This window comes from Nothoprocta perdicaria, unplaced genomic scaffold (genome assembly GCF_003342845.1).
Source record: "Nothoprocta perdicaria isolate Ctin4 unplaced genomic scaffold, notPer1 scaffold_184, whole genome shotgun sequence".
Classification (NCBI taxonomy): domain Eukaryota; kingdom Metazoa; phylum Chordata; class Aves; order Tinamiformes; family Tinamidae; genus Nothoprocta; species Nothoprocta perdicaria.
Genome location: NW_020455027.1, coordinates 708,596 through 734,221, shown reverse-complemented (window position 1 = coordinate 734,221; position 25,626 = coordinate 708,596). Strand labels below are relative to the sequence as shown.

General features: G+C 37.1%; 1 protein-coding gene across 1 annotated transcript in view; it reads left to right on the top strand.

Annotated features, from left to right (window-relative positions):
• Window positions 1-471: 471 nt before the first annotated feature.
• KHDRBS2 (KH RNA binding domain containing, signal transduction associated 2) overlaps window positions 472-25,626 on the top strand; it is a 293,914-nt gene continuing 268,759 nt past the window's right edge. The window contains exons 1-2 of the mRNA XM_026036664.1: window positions 472-478; window positions 575-702. Of these exons, the coding sequence (XP_025892449.1) occupies window positions 472-478; window positions 575-702 (135 nt within the window). The remainder of the gene's footprint in view (window positions 479-574; window positions 703-25,626) is intronic.

Below are 25,626 nucleotides of genomic sequence, written 5' to 3'. Positions count from 1 at the left end.
TTTCTTATTTTGTACAAACTTTAAATAATTTAGTGCTTTTTGCTTTAAGGTATTCTTAATCCTTTTCAGAGAGAGAGAGTTATGCCACTTCTGAACCGCTGTGATTTACGCACACCAAAAAATCCCATACTTGAATAAAAACAAGAAGATTCTTCCTTTTTAATGCTCTCACTGAATGTTAGCCATTTCATTTTGAATCTGCCTAATTCTGGCAGGTCACATGTACCAAACAAACCAGACACATCATCTCAAGCCGAGATGATGTGATTCTYTCTTAATGATTGATAGACTGAGTCYTCAGGCTCATCTGTTCCTGTTCCCACTCAGATCATTTGGAATCGGTTGCTGTTGGGGGAGAATTAGTCAAGCAGTGCAAACCTCGGCCTGTCACCTCTCTATCTCTCTGCACTGCTGACAGCCTGTTTTTTTTCAAAGCTAACAGTACAAGTCACATAAGTGCAAATAGCACCAATGTTTGGTGAAAAATCTGTATTAGACTGGAGAAGGTAAAATTTGCAAGGATGACAAGTAGCACGTCACTGATTCCTTTTTGTTTGTTTGCCTTTTTTTTCAGAAATTGAAAAATTTCAGGGTTCTGAAGGCAAGAAGGAAGATGAAGAGAAGAAATACCTTGATGTTATCAGCAACAAAAACATAAAACTTTCAGAAAGAGTTCTGATCCCTGTCAAACAGTATCCAAAGGTACTGTATATATAGTCTAATATATTTTTAGCTTTCATAATAGAATAATACAAAAGCTATTGTTTTTAAATGCTTAATCATTTTTTCTTTCTTGACTGTAAATGTGCAAGCTTGAAGATACTTTAAAAAAACAGAAACACAATTTTTGATCTGAGTTTAACTTATTGGATATTATTTGGTATAGCTTCTGTCTTGAGGCTTTTCGGAAAAGCTATTCAAGTGAATAAGAATATTTTCTTTCATTGAAGCAGCTTCTGTAGCTGGTCCTTAGGCAAACTGCAGAGGTGTTTTCTCATAGTGTTTTTTTTCTTTTTTCTTCTTCCATAAAAATAGCAAGGTACTTTAGAAATAAAGGAAAAGGAATAATTTAGAAATAGAGTATTCTTGTGGAAAGAAAAAATGATTTAATAACTGTCAGAAATCGTCCCAGGTGTGCTTCAGCTTTTTCATGAAAAAAGGGAGATTTGCTCTGGAGTAATGAGTCCTAAAAGAGAAAGGAGCAGGATTTCTACAACCCATGAATTTGACAATATATGTCCCTACCTATAAAATTCAAATGTCTTTTTGCTGTTTGCCTCTTTATATGGCTTTTTTTTTCTCTTTTCTGTTACACATCATGATTAAAAAAGAAAACTTACATCACAAGCTAAATTGAGTTGTTAGCATTAAGTTTTAGTTTTTAATTTCACAATATTCTGCATGTAATGCTTAAAAAAAAAGAAAAAAAGGATACAGTGTTCTTTCTACAGCTTTGCATTTTACTGAGCAGTTGTTGTAATAGTATTTCAAGTGAAATGGTAAACATCTCCATTTATCTCTAGAATATTTTTTTCTTACTGATTTATTCTCACATGGTATTTGGATCACCATTAGCCTTGATTACACACTCAGCTTTTTACTTTGTACTTTCATCAGTAATAGCAATAAATTACAATGGGTAAAAAGCCTATCAAACAAAATGAAAGGTATAAAAAATGGAGATTCAATGATTCAAACTGACATTTACCTCCTGACTAGTGAATATAAAACTGAGGTAATGTAATCATCCAAATGGTAAAGACCTTAGAAATGCACACAGTGATATAAGGAATTACTTTCTTGTTTCATAGCCTGGGGTACTTTGCCTAGATTTTATAACATTTTGAATAAATGCTATAGGTGACCTGAAAGTCTTAATAAGAATCTAATAGCGCTGTAACTTTATAATGGCAATATGATAATATTCTAATTATTCAAAATACTATTTGATGAAGATAGCAGAATGAAAGACAAACTATTTGAAAGACAAATGCAATAATTTATTTAATATAGTGCCTGAATATGGTTAAATTAACCTTCATTTACTTTAATGAGCCTGTTATATTAATGAGAAATAAAGATATAAAACATGTCTACAAGTTTCCAGCAGTCAAACAAATCATCATTGTAGCAGTTATAAAATACTTCTTCAGTTATGTAAAAGATGGTCTCACAAAGTTTCTGTTGCTGATTCCCTAGCAATATTCTGGGTTCAAACTGGGATAACTGTGGCATCTGTGACTGTCTTCTGTTGTCTATTAACCATCCTTCAAGAAATAAATTTTCTATTTGGAACAAACTCCTGGTCATTATGGTATGACTTTTGTAGCCGAATTGTGTAATTTAGGTCAGTAAAACTCAGGACGTGATTGTTGTTGAAGATTGCTCTATAAACATTCACCAAAAGCAGCAATTGATTAAAACTATGCTCATTTTATTCTTTAGCAGAACATGTTGATCAGACTGATGTTTAGAAACACTTAAGGCAATGCTGTGTTCATTCTGATGGTTATTTATATTTGAAAGAATATTATGTTTATATTATTCATTGCTGATATGCTTTTCTGGGCAGTGTTGGATGAGCAGGATTCTGAAAATCTACAGAAGTGTCCACAAGTGTAAAWCTTCGGGGAAAAAAATCTGACTGGTTTGCAAGAATTATAATTTAATGTTGTTTACATTCTCTGATCTACTCTGAATTCAGCCCTCTAGAGACATTTGCTCTTGTTTTAACTATACCTAGAGATAAAACTTGCTCTAAGAGAACCCGTGGCACAAAGGCTCAGTATGGTCTGTAAGTTAGGTTGCAGCGAGGATGGGTCCTTTCAAGGACAACTTTAGAATTAGAAACAGCATTTTAAGCTCTGAACAAAAACTGATTTGAACACAAAATGCTTCTAGTAGCTAAATAGCTCTTGAATTTGCAGAATAAGTATTATAAAATTGTCCTTGCTCAAGTGTCTACAGTTTGATTTATGAAATTGCTGGTGCAGATAACAAAAAAAAAAAAAAAAAAAAAAAAGTCAAAGACTGTGATTAACAGCAACTATCTAATATTATCATGTCTGTCAAAAATACAGGCCTCTCCTTCTCTGGAAAACAGAAATATAAAAAAGAGACAAGAGTGTAACTAGGTAGTTCAACAGCTGTCTCTTCCAAGACGAATCCCTTTAAATTTCGGTAGCCCAAGTAAAAGCACAGTCTCATTTGCACACACTTCTTCTATGCAGTAAATAGTGCTAATGACTCAAAATTTCCTCTGAAACTGAAGTCTAGTCTTGTGTCGTTTATCCTTTTCTTGTTCCTGTTGCATAATGCCTTTTCATTTTTRCTTCTGTGATATGTGAATTCCAAGGCAGACCAAGGAAAACAGGCCAGTGAAAATAGCGAGAAGGGTATTTATTGTTAGCATTCTCAATTTTCAACAGTTTTAGTAGTTCAATTCAAAATCTGTGATAAATGTCCAAGGAGTTGGAAAAACAATGAAAAAACAATAGCAAAAGTGAAAAAAAAAGGTCTTGTTGCCGAAATACTTGACGTCCACACATGAGAGGCTTTATGCTCAAGCTTGTCATTTGCCTGCCATTACCTAGCCCTCTCTCCGAGATCAGCATGTTACTCTAAAAGTTTAGGGTCRAAACACCACACTGCCTCCCTTRAGGTATTTATACACGCTGATCAGGTCCCCCCTCAGCCTCCTCTTCTCCAGGCTGAACAGGCCCAGCTCTCTCGGCCTTTGCTCACAGGGCAGATGTTCCAGGCCCCTGATCATCCTGGTAGCCCTGCACTGGACTCTCTCCAGCAGCTCCACATCCCTCTTGTACTGGGGAGCCCAGAACTGGACGCAGTACTCCAGATGTGGCCTCACCAGGGCTGAGTAGAGGGGGASGATCACTTCCCTCGACCTGCTGGAGACGCAGGTCTCACCAGAGCTCTGTGTTCTCTCCTTCCAATAGAGTCTGGATGAGAGAGGCACTGTCTCTTTAGATTGAGCACTCCGTGGCACACTTTATTTATAGCCCCAAACTTCAGCAGCAGTATACACAATAAAACACATCCATCACAGTCTGCTTAGTTCATAGTCCTTGACACCGATGTGAGGAGCAGCAATTTCCAACGGTATATGATGGCATCTGCAAGGTGACTCTGTTAGGGATGAGATGAAGGTTCTAAATCATGACCAATTTTTATTTTCTCTGTACTGTTTTTTTTAATGAAAATTACCAAAATACAAGATACTGAAAACATGTGCTAACTACTGCCTTCTTAGAGTAAGGATCTGCAGATGATGCTTTATAGCAGGAATGACAGAGATGGCAAGCAGGTCGATTCTGGATGACTTTCATGATGTAGAGTTGCAAACGGAAAGCCACAGTGCTTGCCAGAGGAAGCAGTGTAATAAAGCCTCTTCCCTGCACAAAGGCAAGATAACAAGTCAACTGATAGGCAGTAATGGTCCCCTTGAGAAATATGATCTCTTAACTCCTGCTGAGCTTTCTAACTCCTGCTCATTTTCATCTGGATGAAAACTGCTGTTTGGGAAAAACAAGGATATCATCCATCTCACTATCCCTTGAAAGGCTGCTGACACCTTGTTTTAGAGCATGTGTTTCCAGGGAAGAGGCATAAACTAACTTTGTTAAACAAGGTAAATTAAGTCAAGTTCCAGATTCTTGATATTCTTTGATTTGCCTGTCTCATAGCTGTTCCTTGAATCACCAGACTGAAATCACCTTTCTCATTCTTTGTCATTCTTTTAACTAGTTGTCATGTACAGAACATGTCTGACTCCTGAAATGAAATGTATTTGTTCACCTATAATCCTGAAAGTATTTTAAACTGTAATATGTTAAAAACAGTTCACAGGTGATTTGTTCATATATATTATTACCTCAGAGTGGATCGCTCTGCTGGAAACTTTCTTATTGGGCATTTGAAATAGATTTGGAATGAAATAACCGTTTGCAGAAGAACTGGGTCTGTACTTTTCTAATTAATATAGAACAGTGTGATTATTTTGTTTTAAGTAGTGAAGTCGTTTAAGCACTACAAATAATTCCAACAAGCTTAAACATGGAGGTGGTGTTAATGAAAGTTACGTCCCTGTAGCAGCAGGAAGACAGTTCCTGAAGGCAGTTCCAACGTTTCATCAGTCATTTTTCAATTCTACCAATTCTACCAATTCAATTCTACCAGTAGATACTGCAGTAAACTTTGAGTAACCTCAGTAACCGTTCTTCACACACAGAGATAATGGGGGGTTATGTTTTATATGTTGTTACCTATACTGGAATAGAAATACTAGTAAGAAGATGTCTAAATTTGTACAGCATAAATCTTTCAGGAAGGCAGAAAGAAGGTACATATCAATTCAGCTGAGATTTGTCTCTAAGTTTTCCCCTGTGAATAATTAATTAACCATTTTTTATGGTTAAGTGATATATTTTGTATTATGTCAATTCCATGTTAAAATATACGATGAAAAATTTCCGAATTAATTCAGAAGACTTCTAGGAGAGGGAAACCTATGATTATTCCTCTCCCTGAAAGTGAAAAGAGGAGYTTCCTCTCCTGATATGTTTTATTCACTTGCTTTTGATACGTAGAATAAAAATCTGTAATATTTCTGTTTCTCTTCAATATATTCAGAAATTATAGAGATGAAGATAAAAAAATATAATTAATAATAAGGTGAAGATGTTTCGTACTGGTGAAAATTTAGCAAGAGAAGTGAGGGGGGAAAAAAAAAAGACTAAAGATTTTGAACAGAAATGAATAACCAGAATCAGTGTCTGTAGGAAAAGACTGATTAATGAGAGTGAAAAAGAATTGTCATGCCTCAGATTGAGGGAAGACAAAATTCACAAAAAATCTGTATATGCAGTGATATTTCATTACATAGAGAGATAATTATAAAAAAAAAGGACTTGAAAGAGATGAGGAAGAGTGATGATTGAATGATTGAACTCAAAGATAAAACAGTAAGAATGATTCATGAAAACTTTAAAGGAAGAGTCATGAGTCAGCCTTAGGAAAGAAAACAAAACAAAAAAAAAAAAACAGGAAGCCTCATTTCCATGGAATTTTCCTGTGTTGTTGGTCTCCAGCGCCACCACAATGGTCTGAAATCAGCACCATACTCCTCCCCTTTTCTCAGATGAAACTTGGAAGAGGTGAGGGAGAGCAGTCCGGGGGACAGCTGGCTCTCTGATGAGCGCTTAGGTACTGACTGACAGCTTTCACCTAACACATCAGCAGCTGTGTCCTGACCTGCTCCTTCTCAGTGACTTTGGGTCTGTGCCATGATGGTAATTTTTATGAATTGTACGATAGCCTCTGCATTGTTAACACTTCCACTAGGCTTCTGCTTTTGCACTGGGGAGGAGGGGGCAAACTTGTTAAGCTCAATTTCCAGTAAATTTTACCTCCTTTATTTTTGATTTTGATTCCTTAACAAACACTATTGAGAAACCAAGCCGAATGCTATTTCTTTTAGCACGGCATGTATGAAACAAGCACTATTGTAGACATTATACCTTAAGAAAATGTGTGAGCAAAGAGRAGAAACACTTAGAGTGGAAATGCTTCAAGTGTGTCTTAATATTTCAAATATGTATGATTTTTCCATGTTAAGAATCTATTCTTAGTATTAAGTGATTGATCACTTATTGTTTTGACAAAACATGCTTTTTAAAAAATTAGTATATGACCAAAGCAGCTATTTATACCTAAGAACCTATGATCAAGCTGTGCAGTTCCTTGATGAAGATTTTTGACATTTACTGGTATTCTGTCCTTCCATTGTTTTGTAAAGTCATCTCCTTGTTTTGTGATAACACACTTAAGAAGCTTATAAACCCTCTTTGGTAAATTTGTTTCTTGGTGCAGTTTAAGAATTTTGAGGCCTTTTAAAACCTTGGATAAAAATGTYGTTACAAGCTTGTGCTGTGTAGAATATTAGTTAAAATTATGTTGATTTGAGGGCAGTTCTGCCCATTTTGTCCTTGACTTCAGTTTAGCTTGATTTTAGCTTTTTAGGGATGACTGGCTTTGCTCATTACTTTTGCTTCTACAAGTGAGAATACATAAAATGTTTGACAAGTCAGAAAAAATGTAAAGTAAGCCCATAAAAAATGTTTAATATTGCAGTACCTATTTTGCTATTTTAAAGATAAAAATAACAGTCAAAACAGTTTTGTCACAGTGCTGAATAATATTTGATTATATGCTCTTATTGTCCATAAGCTCAAAACTTCTTGCAAATAGCTCTGTCACCAGTGCTAAAGGATCCATTTAGAAGGGTGAGCTTTTCTGCCCTTGTTCTGTCAAAAGAGTAGMGCTCAGACAGTGAATATAGTGATTCTGTTCTTTTTTCACACATTTTCTTTTATATTTTGATCCTCTCAAATCTGACAGCAGGCTGTTCTGCTTTCAAAGTAATTGTCACGTTAATCATCTCCAGGTGATTTGTGTGTTTAGTTGCTGTTTAAGTAAGGCATGAAGAAAAGGAAATAGTCATTGATATCCCTCTTAAATGGATAGGCAAGAAAATATTAAAATTCCAAGCAAAATGGGATTTGGCTTGTCAGTCCAGTGGGTAGCCAGRACTTCAGGCTACAGTTTGTTACACTTTACACTCAAGTGTAAGGCAACAGGACAGTGTGGTCTGTCTTTCAAGCCTGGAGACGTTTCAGTCAACTGGAAAAAAAATTAGTATATTTTATAATAATTATAATAAAAGAACAGAACTGTGCAGCTAGCCACAGAATAGGGATTTTACCCCCTGCTTATCAGCTTTTAGGGACATGGAGCTTCTAGAGAGGATCCAGCGGAGAGTGAGAAAGATGATTAAGGGACTGGAATATATCTCGTATGAGGAGAGACTGTGAGTGAGCCGGGCCTGTTTAGCTTGGAGAAGAGAAAGCTGAGGGGATGTGATTAACATGTATAAGTTCATGAATGCAGGGAGGAAGGGGACAAGCTCTTCTCATTGGTGGCCAGTGACAGGACAAGAGGTAATGGGTGTAAACTGCAGCACAGGCAGTTCCATCTGCATGTGAGGAGGAACTTCTTTCCTGTGAGGGTGACAGAGCCCTGGAACAGGCTGCCCAGGGAGGTTGTGGAGTCTCCTTCTCTGGAGGTCTTCCAAATCCACCTGGAGTCTTCCAAATCCACCTGGATGCCTCCCTGTGCCCCGTGCTCTAGGTGTCCCTGCTGGAGCAGGGGGTTGGACTGGATGGTCTCTAGAGGTCCCTTCCAACCTCAACCATCCTGTGATTCTGTGATTTATTCTATTCCTGTTCATAGGTGCTATATAGTCTTGAGGAGCCTATATATATGGAAGGATACAAAAATTCAGACTGATGCCAAACTAAATCTAAAATTTAGACTTGTTATGTTTTACATATTTTTTAAAGAGAAACCTGAACAATGCATAAGGAGATTATTATTAATTTAGATAAGAYATAATGTTCTTAAATTAATGCTATATATAGTTATTTAAATAAAGAATGCTTGAATGTCAGAAATATTTCAAAATTCAAGTTATGTTTTCTCAGTACTGTGGACTTCTTTCCTAAAAATAAATAGCTTATTTTATGATCCGGGTCTTCCAGGCTTTAATGATCTCCCTATGAACCTGCCTAATTAATTYTGAAAAGCTGAACAAATATGTGAAGAATTGATTAGACGAAAWTGTAAAAACAATAGCTACATTTTAATTTTACTTGATATTGTCTTATATTCTAAAATAAAACAAAAATAAGAAAAATGAAACCTTCTGAATCTTAAAAACTTATGTAACCCAAATACTCTTATGAGGGAGTGACTTACCTTAATATTATTCAGTACAGTTTTCYAGTATTTCCAGCCACAATCAAAAATTGTAACATACGTGTGCCTTCTATGCAGCATTTAATTATCAAGAGTATCAGGAGAATTTAGACTTTTCTTTTTTTTTAAAATCTACTTCTGTTAAGATACATATCTTTTTCTTTGCTTTTTCACTTTTTACTTGTTTGTTGGTTTATTTTCAAGACCTTAGCTATCATCCATACTTATTTTTCTATCRGGAGACAAACTCTGACTTTAGTCTTCTCATCACCAGCGTCGAATTCAAAGGTTTATTTAGTGGATGCAGGAAGCAGCTTCATTTTAACGAACTCCCATTTTTATTCGTGATTTGTGCTTTTGCTTCTACAACGTTAACTCATCTCTCTGTCGTCTTAAGAAGTCCTGTTCTGTGCAGATTCCTTTAGAAATATCTTCTTAAGATTCTTCCTCACTGCAGAGAATAGCCTGTATTCCAGACAATATTTTAGCAATGTTGTTTCATTCGTATCCATGGCCATATAAATCTTCAGCAATGTAGCTAAAAGAACATAAATTAAAAACAAATAGCACAAAAATATATCCAATGTGAGAAGGCTACATTTCCCCTTTGATAGTATGATTGTTGGAAGAGTCTTTTTTTTTTTTTTTAATATGCACATAGTGTTAGATGTCTGGCATTTACTGCTTTCTTCCTTGAGCTCAACCTTAAAATTACAAACAAGGGAGCTAAATTGCTACACTGACTTTTTGATTTCAAGGACTTTCTCTGTCTGTGTTATTATGATGGAATTCAGTATTGCTTCAACTACTCTAAAAGCCCATCTTGAAATGTTATCATTTAACATTTCGTATCATGGAGCACTCAAAGGCCAAGACAAAGTCGGACACCRCTTGTGCTCAACACACTCAATAAATAAAACTGTTCTTGCTCCAAGGATTGACAGTCTGGAAAACACAACATAACTAGTAGATGAGACAAATAAAAAGGTCAGCAAGGGAGAGCTGATAGTTGGTAGCAGATGAGTGGAATACAGATGATTCCCTGCCACTCACCAGCAGGAACCTGCGTCATACCTGTTGTTGGCTAAGCCACCACAATTCTTGCATTTCTGTCTAGTTGTCATTGTTATATGTGTTGAGATTAAAAGAAAAAAGAAAGAAAACCAATCAGTTTCATAAAATCAGTTTCATAAAATCAGATTGAGATTAGGCAGGGATTTAACCATGAGCTTCAGAGGACAATTCCAATCAGGAACGTGATTTTGTATTAATGACATGCAGTTTGTGCATTATTGATTTTACTAACAGATGTCCTTCAATTGTAACTAAAGACGTTTGGGTTTTTGTTTGCAGTATTGTTTCTTGCTGAGCTGTTACTGTTAATTGAAGGATTTAGACTACATTCTGTTTCCAGGATCATCAGGCCAAGTTCAGTGCTTTCAGTGGTTGTAACTGTGGGAAACTAGGAGGAGTTCAGAAAGCAAGTGTGCTGGTGATTCCTGATTAGAAATAGAATGTAGCTCAAACCCACTTACCTGTGTTGCTGCTTCAGGGCTAAAAAGGGTAGAAAACAATAAGAATTAMATGTTTTCTCCCAATAAACAATGAATCAGACCTAGTAAAAAAAAAATCCAGTGATGTTTTTGATTAGACTTGTGCTCCAGAGGAAAGTTAAACAAGCCAATATTTATTGTGAGATTTTTGAACAAACTATTGACTTCAGTAGTAGCAGAATTAAGACAAGGATGCATACTTACCAAAAAGCCTACTTGGTTTGTGATCAATTTTGGTAGATTTTATCGAGTTTCATGCAATTTTCTTTTTTTTTTCATTTCTAGGAATTAAAAGAAGCAATTACCAAAATTAGTAATGTTAGGTGAAATTAAGTTGTGTAAGAAAAGAAAATAATTTCTGTTAAATAGTTCTTTTACATTTTTTAGATATTTAAAGAAGTCAATTTAAAAGAAAATATGCAAGTCTACTATCATTTCATAGGTAATGAGAAAAAATGGTCCTCATAGACCAGAGTTTGTCTGATATGATAACTTCAGTAAAATCAAAATATGTAAAATCTAAGTTATACTGCATCTTCATGAACAAGAAAGATGCTTTTCTTATGGATGAAAAGCTAAATACTTATTACAGGATGTTTAAAACAGCAGAAGGGCTTTCAGGTTGGAAATGCTTCTGTTATTAAAATGTGGGATTTACCCTCTTTTTTTATTCTGATGAAGTTTGGTATTTAATTGTCATGAATTTTCACCTTGTTCTTCATAATAATAWTGTTTGTAATACAGAAATTTGGTGCAGGATGAATATTTTATAATTAAATTTTCCGCTGTCATATACCGTCAACCTGCTTGGGTATTAGCAGGGAATTAAAGAACAATATGCTGATATCTTTAGCTGAAGTATAAGGCTGTAAGAAGAGTGTCCTCGCAGATCTGTGTAGCATTTTCCAAAGCATATTTTAATGAGRATAGCAATTTTAAAATTGTCAGTGATGTGATAGATTGTGATATACTTAACACTAACATTATGAAACAAATACTATATGACAGCAGATACTCAGTGTAGGGTCTCTCCAGCCTCTAACTACTTCCTTCATAATTTGTTTTTTTATCATGTTCAACAAACAAATTATAACAAGATAAGTGTGAACTGTTACGGTGAGGAACATCATGTGATTTCTTGTCCCAGTTTTCTGCAGTTTCAGTTTGTAGAACCTCTTTATTTTACAAGGTTAAGGATATTATGTAAGAAAATGCTATGACAAACTGTTTGCATGCGGAAGGTGAGGGCCCCAGATTCTCTTTTACAGAATGGGATTCAAATTTCTGCTTCTAAATTGCTTGATATGCCCAGCATAAGAAACATGAGAAGGCTACAGAATTAAGCATAAAATTTATTTAGTTATGAACACAATTTGRTTATAGCCTTTTAGAGGAGGAAAAAAAAAAAAAGTCAAAATCTGCTCTCTCTCCCCTAGCACTATGTTTTTCCTTTAAAGACTTTCGATGGGTTTTGTTGTGCACTTCATGGAACTCTGTAAGATTTTTTAGGACTCCTAGAGAATGCATTTTCTAAGACCTGTGCTTTTCCTAATACTTCTAAAGGTCTGTATTTTGAATAGCATTTATTTTTGTTTTGTAGAGGCTGAAAACTACCTGTTCCTTTAACTTGATGAGGCTTCAGTCTTTACTGCCTTCATTTAAATTAGAAATAATGCTTTGAATATGAGCTAATGGCATTAGCTCACATACTGAGGCGAGAATCTATTTGTGACTACACAAATACCTGTCTTTATTGGTAATATCATTTATAAAGGAGAAATAACGAGTGTTTTCTTACATAAAGGTCATTATGATTCATGTCTTTAAGGCTGATATTAATTCARTTTTAAGCTATGTTAAGCTGTAAATGTGCTTTCTAATACTTGGATAGAAGAGAATTAAACATTGTGCTTAGTGGAACAAAAAAAAATCATTTTGTTATATTCAATTAAAAATGTCTTTTAAGTACATAAGAAAGAATCAAAAGGTGTCTCTCATAGGCAGGAAGTTTGATAAAACAAGAGGCTAAAATAGCTGAATAAAAGACAGGATCTCTCACGAAAAGGAAAGAGCAGAACCACGGGTTCTATTGGGATTCCACAGTTAGGAATCAGAAAGAAAATTCAACAAATGAGGAGCAAAACATGTCATACTAACTCCATTTCAATCACTCACTGTCACTTTTTAATTATAAAAGAGGCACGGGGAGGAAAGGGCTCCTTGCATCYTTTTTTTTTTTTYCCTAGGTATAAAATAACAGTTATGTTCCAACAGAGTACGTTTAGATGGTGATGAATATATCAAAAAATGTGTTTCTATTCCACTGCTGAGTTGATAGCTCTGTTATCTCGGTTAGGAATAAGTAGCACTAATATGACTGCTATTACGGAGGTATTATTCTAAAGTAAAAAGTAGTATATACGCTATGGCCTGCACAGCGTGACTCTGCCCCATTTGCTCGCTAAGCATTGGTTTCCAAGCTGGTAGACCTTCTACTGACTGATTAGAGGAAAGGTTGTATCTTTTTCTGCCAGTTATTTTTAACTGATAAAGATTCTTACAAGGGAGTAATAGATTGATGTAATATTTCCAACAAGTCAGCTTTTCTCTATCTGGACATATTTCTATCTTTATGCTTTTGAAGATGCCCTTTTTAAGCGCCTAACCAAATGTTAACAAGAAAACAATACATGGTATAGAGAATCATTAAATACTAATAAAATAAACCTATTTCATAGAGGTTAGAGAATCTGTGTCTTGAATAAGCTATCTCACCCTGATTTATTGAGAAATAAGCTATACCCAGAAACTACTGTTGGAAACAGAAACTGTTTGAAAGACAGCAATTTGTTACTGCTTTTTACTGGCAGAGCATCCTTTCCATCTTTTTTCTTTTCCCTGATAAACTGGCTRTATTGTTTCAGACTGGGTAAAAGAGAAGAGCCCTGTCTTAGACTACTCCTTATTACCTTTTTTTTTTTTTTTAAATACTTGCTTTTTGATTGATGGAGAATGGTCTCTGAGAGATGTAGGTTATTTTTTCCTCTGAGCTGTAGAACTTGAGCTCCCGTAGGTCCCAGGCATTACGTTTTCCTGGCTTGGTCACGGGACAGGAATGGAGCCTGCAGAACCGGGAGTGGGCAGACGGGAGCCTGGCTGTCGCGGCGGGGTGAGTGACTGGGGCCACGTCTGAACAGGCAGCGGGAATTAGATGAGAAGAAATGCTGAGTCAAAAGGACRGGAATTTCCGTAATTAATAAATCTGTAGTGCATCTAGCCTCTTCTCCTGTCTGCAAGAGAAGCTCTAATACTGCAGTGGGCAGACATGCCCTGAACTCTCATCTGTGCTGCTGGTGAGTTTGTGCCCTGTGAGGGTGCTGAGGCCGGCTGCCTTGCTGCATTCGCCCCGTCGCGCTTCTGCCTGAACTGGAGGATCCCTAGAGCTCCCTTCCAACCTCAACCATCCCGTGATTCTGTGAACTCTGCCTTAACTCTTCCTTTGTTGCCGATTTGCCCTCCTCACAAGCTGCCTGCTGTTTCTCAGGTGGTTATCATGTGTTTTCCCTTTTGTCAAGCAGGAAGAGGTTTTTAGTATCTGGAAAAATCTCAGGCAATTATGACTTGTTTGTTACAGTGCATTTGCAGAGCATGTTCTGTTTCAGAAATAAGTGGTGTCTGTTTATGCCACATTTTATGGGGTGTCCCAGTGTGATGCAGAATAGTGGGGGTTTTTTTTAGAACTTTGGGAGTCTTTTTCTGGGAGTCTGAATTTACTAAGTTACTGAAATTATTGACGTACTTAACTGGATAGCTTTTCTGAAGATTTCCAGGCCAAAACGTCATTCTCCATCCAGTGTTCATAAAACTGTCTCACTATGTGCAATGTTTATTATTTTTTTTCATGACAACTTTACTTCTTTGACAAGAATCTCTACTGTCTGATGATTTTAAAAAGTCTTAGTATGTATGGCGTCTCTTTTCTCTYTAATTTGAGCACAATGCTTCTTTTAGTTCCAACTTGTAGGTGACATTTGTAGGTGACTTRTAGGTGGCTGTAGGTGACAGCCACGTGCTCTGGGTGTCCCTGCTGGAGCAGGGGGCTGGACTAGATGGTCTCTAGAGGTCCCTTCCAACCTCAACCATTCTGGGACTCTGTGATTTTGGATGAGTTTTATCTTACTTCATCGCAGACCCRGACAATTTCAAATTGTTACTTTACTCAGAAACTGTTCATGACCTATACCAGGTAACAGACAACTCAGCCACAAAATATCTATCTAAAATTTAGGCTATTATATAAAAGAAGTGACTTACAAAGCCATTAACAAGTGTGTTGTGCATGCCCATAAAAGTAGCTAAATCATGTAGAACAGAGTTATAAAACCCTGAAATTAGGGGTTCATAATGTAAGTGCTGGCACAAACAGAATTTGAGAGGCGTGCATGGTATCACTATAATTAGCTTACAGCTAATACAGATCATGTTTTAGTATTCTTTCTGCTTCTGCCAGAAGAGATGGTTTATTTCTTTCAGACATAATTATATTTGTCACTTTTTTTTGAGATTGCAAAAACCATACAAGCATAAAAAGGAAGATGACTTTCAGAACACTAAACATCATATTGTTCATAATATCATTAGAGGAAAGAGATGATGGGGGGMTAAAAAACAGAAAACGGAACTTTCTACTTTTCAGATATTTTCTCTGCCTCTTGTCCTTGTTTTGTTTTCCCTACAAGAGCAGTGAGGACAGAAAATATATTCTCCCATGGATATACCTGAGTGCTGAGATGTAGGGAAAAGGAAGTCTCTRCAATTCCTCTCTCATGATACTTCCCTCAATAAAAGGAGAAAATTCTTTTTTTTTTCCTGGGATTTGGTTGCCCTAACATGCCAAGTGACATGCTTTGGTCGTTATTCTTAGGTTTAAGCTCAAGATTGGCCATATGTYATTAGTAAGTTATTTCTATATTCCCTTCAGGGCAGAGATGGATGTGAGCGATGCTGATAAAAGAAGGTTAATTTTTTCACTGTCAGCATGGGAAAGATTTGCAGAATGTGCTGCACAGAGACAATATGCAAAGGCTACACAAATTACACAGTAGATCATCATGAGAAAAACACTTTAGTCATAGCTAGTACTATCTGTATCAAAGGCAGAATTCACATTAGACTGTATACACTAGACTTTTAAAATGAGGCAAATTGTTTTTTTTATAATGGAAATACATATTTAAGTTTTTGTTGTTAAACCRAATATTCATATACCTCAAAAGCTAAGTTTCTGTCTGCACCTTGCCCCTCCATAGCCAAGAAAAGGCTATATAACTTCTTTTCTTATGACATTGGGAAACTAAAGCTCTCTTTTGCTGACACAGGTTAATTTTCTGTTCTAGGATGACAGGGATACACCGATGGGAATACAACAAGCTTTGTTCATGTGTTAAGGGCAGAAAYGTGAGCCATGTTAAAACTGCTGCCCCCAAGGCTTGGAGTAGAGCAATGAAGGGTGTAAAGATATTTATTAATTCAAGTAACTGTATTATTGCATCAGCAGCACTTACAAGCGGGTTCATCTCTTTCTAATAGTCACTGCTAACGTTATCTGTTATATGTGATACTGTTTAGTGCTCTGCCCATAGTGACTTTGTTGCTGCTATAGGGCAAATTGCACTTACAAATGGCTTTATATGTATGTGTGTAGGTGTATACATATATATATATGTATATGTATAAACATGACTGTCACTTTAAAGCAATTATAGAAGTGTCATGCAAATGTGTAGACTAAGGTTTGTACATAACTGAATTCTGGATATCATTTCATAACCAACCACTGTTGGGCTGTAACGTTCATCTAGAATGTTCTTGATCARTAAAGTCAAGTGTCATTAAATAGAGGTAAGAATGAAAAATGTTGCTGTGAATGAAAATAATGGGAGAATGGTTTTTGTACATCTAAATGACATTGTTTTCTATAGGCATAGTTTGCCTTTTTTATGCTAGAGTCATTTTTGATTTTTGTATGCAAACCCACTAGATTTTTTTTTTCTTGCCACTGGTTCTTTGCATTATCCTYTTGAACAGATAAGATACATGCATCTCATGCCAGCACACAAAGCATTTGCATTACGAAAAGCAGCATCTGAAGAACTTAGCTCGGAGCAAGGCTTGGCGGCTGCCAAGTCCTCTGCACGAGGGAGGCAGAGTTTCCTCCGCATCTGATACTGATGCTCTGCTGCCAGCTGGCCACCACCACTGCCTTTAGCACCCCGTACCCCACTGCCCCTCCGTTTGGCGTGGGGAACCCTCCGAACTGGGGCCATTTCTGTTGTGACTAATAGYTGAATAATTAGCCTACAGAAAAATAGCTTCTCATTTATCACACTGTTGCATTTAAAATGTATTGTCCTTAAAGAAAAGAAATATTGACATTGTGAGCATTTGTTTCTAAATGGAAGCTGTGCAATACAATGAACTTTTTTTCTTTTTTTGTCAAAATGAGCTCTGTGGAAATAGATGATAGTTTGAAGTTGCGCTGAAAATAAGTAGTTTTGTAACATTGGTATAAGAGCTTGATGTTAAGGGCATAAAATCAATGCTAGATGTTCAGATGGTAGCTTTGCAGAGACTTGCATGTATTTTAATATTTTACATATTTTGACTAATTTTACTGAAGATGGGGGATGTGTTCATCAAATCTTTCTTCTCCTACCTTGAGTTACTTTTGAAATCTGTTGAAAAATATAGTTTCTAACATTAAGAAGTAAGCAATACCATTTGGTATTTACCACAAAATAGTCCTTAAGTCATTTTTTTTTTTTTTGACCTATATTTTGTATTCAGACATTGCCATGATTTTCTAAGCCTCTCAGTTGGTTTATGCAGATATTTTTTAATTCAATTAATATACTGTTTCTCATTTTCTGAACCATTGCCTCCATCATACTTCTAAAAACAGGACAATAAAATAAAACCCCAGACTAGTTTCAGCCCAGTAGTACGGCTGTATTTTAGCAGCTTTTTCAGAAATATCAGGTCATCCTTTTAGGCCTGGGGCAATGGAAATATATGGGACTTGATTCACTGTACAAACTTTGCTTACATTAATTGATTTCATGGCCTTTCAAGTCTATTAATTATAAAAGAAATGAAGTAAGATAAAGTTGGAGATTTGTCAGCCAGTGTAATGATTTACAATGAAAAGCAGCCAGCACAGAACTGTATTATTCTTGATACTTATTAGCTGTGCCATTTGGTCTTCAGAGAAGTTTTTCTAAAAAGTTCATATTACTCTTTAATATATTTTGTAGGGGGCTTAAATATTGTGCATTGATGGGTGGCACTTGAAATAAGTGATCTAGGTACCCGTTTGGGATATCAGCTGAAGGTCCTTCTTGCTAGCACTTTATAAATCTTCTGCATCAAAAAAGAAACATCCTGTGAAACTTGTACAAAGCAGCAGTAGCAGTATTTCCATCACTTCCTATCAACTGTCTTTACAGTATGATTTAAGAGAGTTTACTGATCTTAAATTGAAAATGAATATTTCTGTCTGGAGAGGACTATGAGCRTGATCAAGAGAGAAGGAAAGAAAAAAAAATACTGAATAATCTTCCTTTCCAGAATACAGAAAAGTTGAACAGTTATTTTGAGGCTTCAAAGATTTGGTTTTTAGGCGTGTGGTTAGAAGATGTAATAGACTCCATGTGAAGTGTTATTAATATGTTATTTTGGCATCCAGTGTATTTGTCAAGTTTTAAATGAAACTTGCAGCACAAGAAGTTTAAGGTCATCATTTGACATATATCTTGTGTTAATTCGTAAAACAGTGAGAAGTCGTTCTGGTATCCATCTGTAACAATGTAAAGCAGTTTGACTAGGCTTTCGAATAAATACATATAAGATGACACACATTTTTCAGCTGAGTCTGACATCTAACTTCATGAATAAAAAAGACCCTATTAATCATGGGATGATAGAGTCACATAGATGGTATTTATCATTCTTGTAAGAGAATGAGTTGTCTCTTGTTAATGTTTTGAGAAAATGCTTAGTAATTATACAGACCAAGAGTCAAGAAAATACAATGTGCAGTTAACTTGTACTTGAAGCTTAGATATTTGTCCCTAGTTTTGTATTAACATGCATAGGTGGAGCATATTATTCACTTGTATGTTTATTAATGCATATTTATTAATACATATGTGAATAATAGCTAACTTGACGACCTGAAGACAGCTTGAGGGAATTTGTGCACTTGATGTGCAACATCACGTGTGCTCATGCAGTCTGCAGAAGAGAACACGTTCAAGCCCTGTGCAGCAAGGACACAGAAATGGTATTCGTAATGAATACTTTATACTATAAATTATCAGTAGTTCAATATCACAGTATTTATTTTCTGGAATCAACATAGGATGTTAACATATATAGGAGGACTCTGTTACTACTTAGTTGCTAGCGCAAGATGAAGTTTGTATAAGGATAAACTCATTTTTGTTATATACTTGGTGATTTTGTGGGAAATACAGAATCTGCACATCCAGTGCAGACTTTCMAATTATGACTATATTCATAATCCTGAACCTTACTGCCTTGTGTACCATACTTATGGTACACAAATGACATTATTTAGTTATTCCRGTTGATTTGTAGTAATCAAAACGATGGAGGATCCTTCAAGGACGGACAGGCTCCGAGTGTCCCCCCGCCTCTCTTGCTGGRCCTGTCCCCCTGCCCCAGCCCAAGACCCATCTGAGCCCCAGCCAGGTGGGACAGGGGCAGGCATCTCTGCAGCATCCTGGGGYAGTGAAACACAACCCAAGACTGGGCTGCATGGGGCTGGGGCTTGGGGGGAAACATGGGGTGAGGGCAGGTCTGGGGCACGCAGGGCTCAGGAGGCCCTCAGCGCCTGGCACTCAAAATCACAGAATCAGAGAATGGTTGAGATTGGAAGGGACCTCTAGAGATCATCTAGTCCAACCGCCTGCTCCAGCAGAGACACCCAGAGCACGGGGCACAGGGCGGCACCCAGGAGGGTTTGGAAGAYCTCCAGAGAAGGAGACTCCACAGCCCCGCTGGGCAGCCTGTTCCAGGGCTCTRTCACCCTCACAGTCAAGAAGTTCCTCCTCACATGGAGATGGAATTTTCTGTGTTTCATTTTATACCCACTGCCCCTTGTCCTGTCACTGACCACCATTGATAAGAGTTTGGYTCCTTCCTCCCTACATTCCCTCTTCATWTACTTATACATATTAATCAGATCCCCTCTCAGTCTTCTCTCCAGAGAAAACAGGCCCGACTCTCAGTCTCTTCTGCTATGAGAGATGCTCCAGTCCCTTAATCATCTTGGTTGCCCTCTGCTGGACCCTCTCGAGAAGCTCCACATCCCTCTTATAGTGGGCAGCCCAGAACTGCACACAGTGCTCCAGGTGTGCAATCATAGAATCATAGAGTGCTGAAGGTTGGAAGGGACCTCAGAGGTCATCTAGTCCCTTGCAGAATGCTTATTTTTGGTGCCATAAATGATATTGGCCTCATATTTCAGTTATGGTCTGAGAAGGCTCTTGGCTATCTATTTATTTAAACTTCTTCCTTAAACCTATAATGAGATAGCTTTATCTGGCTTTGCTACTCTAGTTTGTGCATTCCACACAATTGCACACAATTCCACATATGTATCTTGTACATATGTGTGCAGAGGTATGGGGGATTCATGCATATTTTATGTATGCCTTCTGATCTTGCTTCTGTTTYTTCAAGGAAGGGAAGCAAAACTGCAATTCTTTCTCTTAGGATGAGGTAGTTACATAAATAACATAACTTCTTGTATAAGACCAATTTTTTCCTCTTCCCCTTTTTTGCACTCTCCTTCCATCCATCTCCTTTGAAATTGTGTTCAGCATATTTTCAGCATGTTTTATTGTTGGTTATTTTTTTTCTTTTTTTAAGCATTGGAAACCATCTTAAACAAATTTTGAAATTATGGGACTGTATTTTTGTATGGGACTGAAATGGACAGCTGCTGCCCAGAGCCAGACCCGCTGGCCACAGACCAGGCTTTTGAGTGGGTTTGAAGGAATAGCAGATCATTAAAGCATTAAAGGTAGTTATCCACATGTAACAAACCACTCATATACATCTTTAAGACTTACAGACCTTAAATTTAAGCACATTTTTAAAGCTTCCCATCTGTTTTCAAGGTGTCCTCTGTAATACTACTGTGCTCTGCAAGAARAATAGTGGTGATACRTTAATTCAACTCCGTGTTCCCTTTTCTTCTTGCYCCTTAAAAGCATTGAGGCCTGTCAGTGCCTTATCCTTTCTTAGATGTGTAATAGGGCTTTCTTGAAAGCCACATTCCATAGAAAGGGCCAGGCRCTAAGCTATGTGAATGACAAGATATGCAAGTATCAAAAGTACTTGCTATTTTCACTTTTATTATTTCAAACTACCTGTAAGCAAATCTTATACTTTGTAGAAATGAAGTCTTTCTACTCCAGTTCAGTATCATATATACTGGAGACTGTAGTCATCAGTATGCCTAGCATGGGGGCAGACTTTGGCATGTGGAGCTGATAACAGCTCTAGTAGAAAATGGAGGGATAAAATGAGGTACAGCAAATTTGGCAATGCCATCTCCATCCTCCTTTTAAACCTTTCTTAAGTCTGTTTAAGAGTTTTTTTGTATTTTTTGAGATCTTTCTTCTTCTGCCTAYTGCAGCATATTGCTGGTTTTGACTCTTGGCCTTTTCAGCTGGAAATCTGGACCTGCACRTTGTAAATCAACTTTCTTCTTCCCCAAACCCATCATTGCCTCTCAGTGGAGCCAGCTGTGAGCATCAGTTGCACACATTTTCACCGAGAGGAAGCGGCACTGGCTTATGGCTCGTTGGGTAGTCACAGCTCTGCATCTCCATGGGAAGAGGAGTACATGTTCGTCTGCCACTAGCCACTGCTAATGCCATCTATGTATCTAGTAAGAAATAAATTGAGAGCAATTTTTAAGACCATGAACTAAAATTTATAAGACCATAAACTAAAATTTGGCTGTAGCTGAAACTATAATTAATATATGATGAGAAATAGTGGTATTACTTTTCATCTGTTGTTCTGAATTACAGGACKTGCAAACCAAGGCAGCAATTGCCCTCCCCGTGAGACAGCCCCTGAGTGCTACCATTGCAGGTCTAGCGCTCTCTCACCTTGCAGACTTTTCTGTACTCTTGCTTAGGAGCCCTTAGTACAGCTCGGTATGGTATCTGTTGCTTTTGCTCTAATTTGGGTGTAGCTGTTACGAGTATGACTAGTTTTCAGTTGTTGGGAGGCTATAGGTAGGTGTCTGCCTACCTAGGGAGTTGTTGGGTGGCTGTGGGTGGGGTTTTCTAAGTGCCTAAAAGGATCAATAATTAATGCGCTTCTATTCCAAAGGCATCCTCAGATGCCTTTGAAAGTCTGCAAGGCCTCTGTCTTTACCTGTATGTTGTGAATTACATATGTAAAATGTACACTCTTAAAGCTGCACGTTGTCTATTAAGTGTCAAGTWCTCAGCGTATTGAGTCCCCGAAATACCAAAGACGCTGTTTTTCTCCTGGCATTTTGCTAGTTGCAAAGCTTTTTAGACAGCAGACTGGTTAACAGATGTTGCCCTTATCCTTTCTGTATTCATTATATAGTTGACACCTGATTGTGTATTTGTTTRCTCCATGAATTTGTTGCCCATGACGCATTCCTATCTTCCCATCTATTTCAGAAACACCAGTTTGCCTTTATATCATCACTGCTCCTCTTTCATGTATACCCTTAACAGCAGGTGATAGGGATTCTTATSGATACCTGTGTCTTGCCTTAATGTATGCAGCATGTTTATGTCTGATGTAAGTGTGCATACTTTGAATTTTAGGTTCATCATTCTCCCCGTGGAAATAAAAAACAATCTGGAGTTGTTATTTTCATATTTCAATAAACTATTTTAATAGAAATAGAAAATTAGTATTTTACAAATTCTTATGCCACTTGTAGTGTGTGTAGGAACTGATATTGCTAATTCTGCAAGTGGCTCCATGTACCCGATTAGTGTGATGCATTGCCGAGCGAACAATTTTTAATGCATGGATACAGGTGTGCCTGTACATGTATATTGAAATTATACAATATGAATCTTTTTTTTTCCTGACTCTGCTCCAGTGTCTTATCACTGTAGTATTTTATGCACACCCTGACAGGAAATTATTTCTCATTTTCTGTGCATGCAACTCTTCGGTGAGCTTCTAAACTCTGCGTGCCCGTAGGTTTGGCATTCCTGGGCCCTGGAGAGATGGGGCCTGTGTTCTGTCTTTCCTACTAATTTCTCACATCCTTCATCCTTCTCTTCACACAAAGATATTTCACCACTGAATTATTCAAAAATCCCTACCCCTTCATATACAAAATAAACCGTATAGAATTGAAATGCAAGCTTAGTATTCACTGTCAGTATGTGGGTTTTTTTGACATAATTTTTCTTCAAAATTTGATTTTAAAAAGTTACTAGAATTATCTGGCAAGCAGATCAGTTGCAAAGCTGTCATTCCTAAGGTTTCTAGCTAAACTGTGCACAGGGGTCACAATTTTTTCATCCAAGCTTGTGGCAAGTCCTCAGGATGATCGACAGCAAATATGTATTGCTACTGCTTAGATTAATGCTAACCAGTTGCTTAAAACAACATTGGCTTCATGAGGTTGTTAGTGGAGGGTCTACACTAGCTGGCCACTCTAAACTGTYACTCATTCATGGAAAACATGGGCATTTTCTACTAAAACATGGGCATTTTCAACTAAAAGCAATGAAAGAAACTTGCGTGCAATTAATGCAAATAATTAATGCAATTAAATTATCTTTTTAGGATTATTGTTAGTAAATTGTTGCAGAACAAAGTTACATTTATACAGCAAGCAGTTGTTCAGTTGATATATCAAGTTTATGAATATTTAGGAAGGTATTAAGTTGTTATTCATTTTTTCGTGTCATATAACTGCTCTTATTCCTAGAAATAGATTAAATCAAAAGCACCAAAAAGACAAAAAAAAAGTGTATTATGGAGGTGAAATTGGTTATTATTGTAGTATTTTATTTCGTTTTATTTTATATCTGTGTTGATTTCTTAGCTTCTCTAATGCACTTAAGTGGTCTTAAATTTTTGCCATGAAGTTGTCATACYGCAGGCTGGTCTGTGGTAGCTGCACTTTCACGCTGTGCACACACAGGCTTGTTCTGCCTTCAGTACCCTCCTTGTCCAAGGGAGCTGAGCCCACGGAGGAGGAACCATCAGTGCTTCTGTGTCGTTACCTCGTAGCCCCATAGCTGACCCAAGAACCTGAGTTGCCCAGCTTTAGTAGGGAGATATGGATAAAAATGTGGGTAAATCCAGACCAGAAAGTAACTCTTAAAAGGAAAAGGCAGTAGAGGAATCTAAGAACCAAAAGCACATGAAGAAGATGGGGCATGGGAGAATATGATACGGTGCTGTTCATTGTACCCTAGTTTTTCATTATTTAATTAGTCTGCGTCTTTTTATTGTTTTTCTCTCTTTGTTTTTTTTACTATTTAACCCCATGATTAAAAAAAAAAATCCTTTGGCAGATATGCTGTGATTTCCCAGGAAGAAAAACATAAGTTTGCTATTGTTTCTTTGTACATTAGAGACAAGGACAAAAAAGCCTTGAAATTTGTATACAAGCATTTGATACAACTTATTGCACAGAAGTTTATTATAGTTCTGTGAGAATAAATCACTGCATTGCTTCAACAGGAAGCAATTTGCGGGTTAGAGACTAGACAAATAGCGTATTTAATTCTATCAAACTGTATAGATTTGTAAGCAATCTGTGCATGAGATCTCAAGAGTTAGCCATGTCTTGTAGGGATTTATTGTAGCAGTCATAGCTCCTCTGTGGAGAGAGGATGCACCTGAGTAAGGTTAGACTGTCTGCCCCTGCAAATTGTCCGCCCCAAATTATCTGTTTGGTTTGAAGCCCCGTGGAGATCTAGTGAATTAAAAGGTGCCTGGCTTTATAAGCAGAGCAGACTGAGGAAAAAAAGGATGATGCAGCTATAGGGTTATTATGTGTGGCAGAGAGAAGGCATTAACGTGAATTCCCCATCCTCTGAGTACTTCCCTGACTCTGGGTCATGCAGCTTGTGAGTCCGGCTTTTTAAGCCTGCTAAAATAATTTCTCCCAAGCAGGCTAATCCACTGAGCAGTCACTAACCTTGAAAATCATTTAAAATGTATTTTTAGGAACCCCTTCTGGTTTGGCTTCATTCTTTTTCCCTTCTTCACTTTATAATTCACATTATATTTTAGTTTTTTTCACTGAAATAAGCATAATTAATATTAATAAAGTAATAATTAACAAAAATATAATATATGCTCAACTCATGTAATAACAATAAAATGTCTTCATATAACTTTGAACCTGAGAAACTTTGCAAACAGCTAGGTTGTCACTGTAAACATYCTGTTATTTCATAGGAAGTTTCCTCCTGCATAATGGCTTGTTAATACTGCACRAGCAATGCACAAGCAGCAGGCCATTTCTTCATAATATTAACTCCATCTCTATGAACTTGAGGTGCCTTTTCCACTAAGATTATTTTCCTTCTTTTGTTGTTCCATTTGAATTCCTCATGCCTTCGTTGCCTCTTCTAACAGGGATTTCTGTTTCAGTGGACATTGTAATTGAGAGAAGCTAAATGAACCCCCACTATCCCCATTTGTCTTGGAGGCAAGATAACCACTTGTGCAACTTTCACTCCAGTTTTGGTCACTGAAGCATTTTACCGGTTCTGATTAGTCCCACAGAGTGGGAGCATCCTCATCTTGTCAGTTCAGAAGAGTCATTAAAACCTGTGTAAGCCGTGGTGATGCATGAGCTCGGGGTATGTAAATTCCCTGGTAGTGAATACATTCCTCATCCYGTCAGGTTTTTGCTGCCTGCTGTTAACTCTGTAGGTGACTCAGGGCAGCTGGTAGAGGAAAAAAGTGTTGGAAGCAGATTGCATGTCAGGAAATTGCAGAGGTGATGCTTACACGCTCCTAATTAAGCGCACTTAGAGAACCTGGCGTAAAACTGATTTTCACATCATCTGCATAGAATAATCATAAAATATAGCTTACGTAAGATAGGTTACAACAAATCTGATTTTTTCAMTGGATATAGAAAGAAAAGAAAAAGGAGGAATTAGCGTGGCAGTTG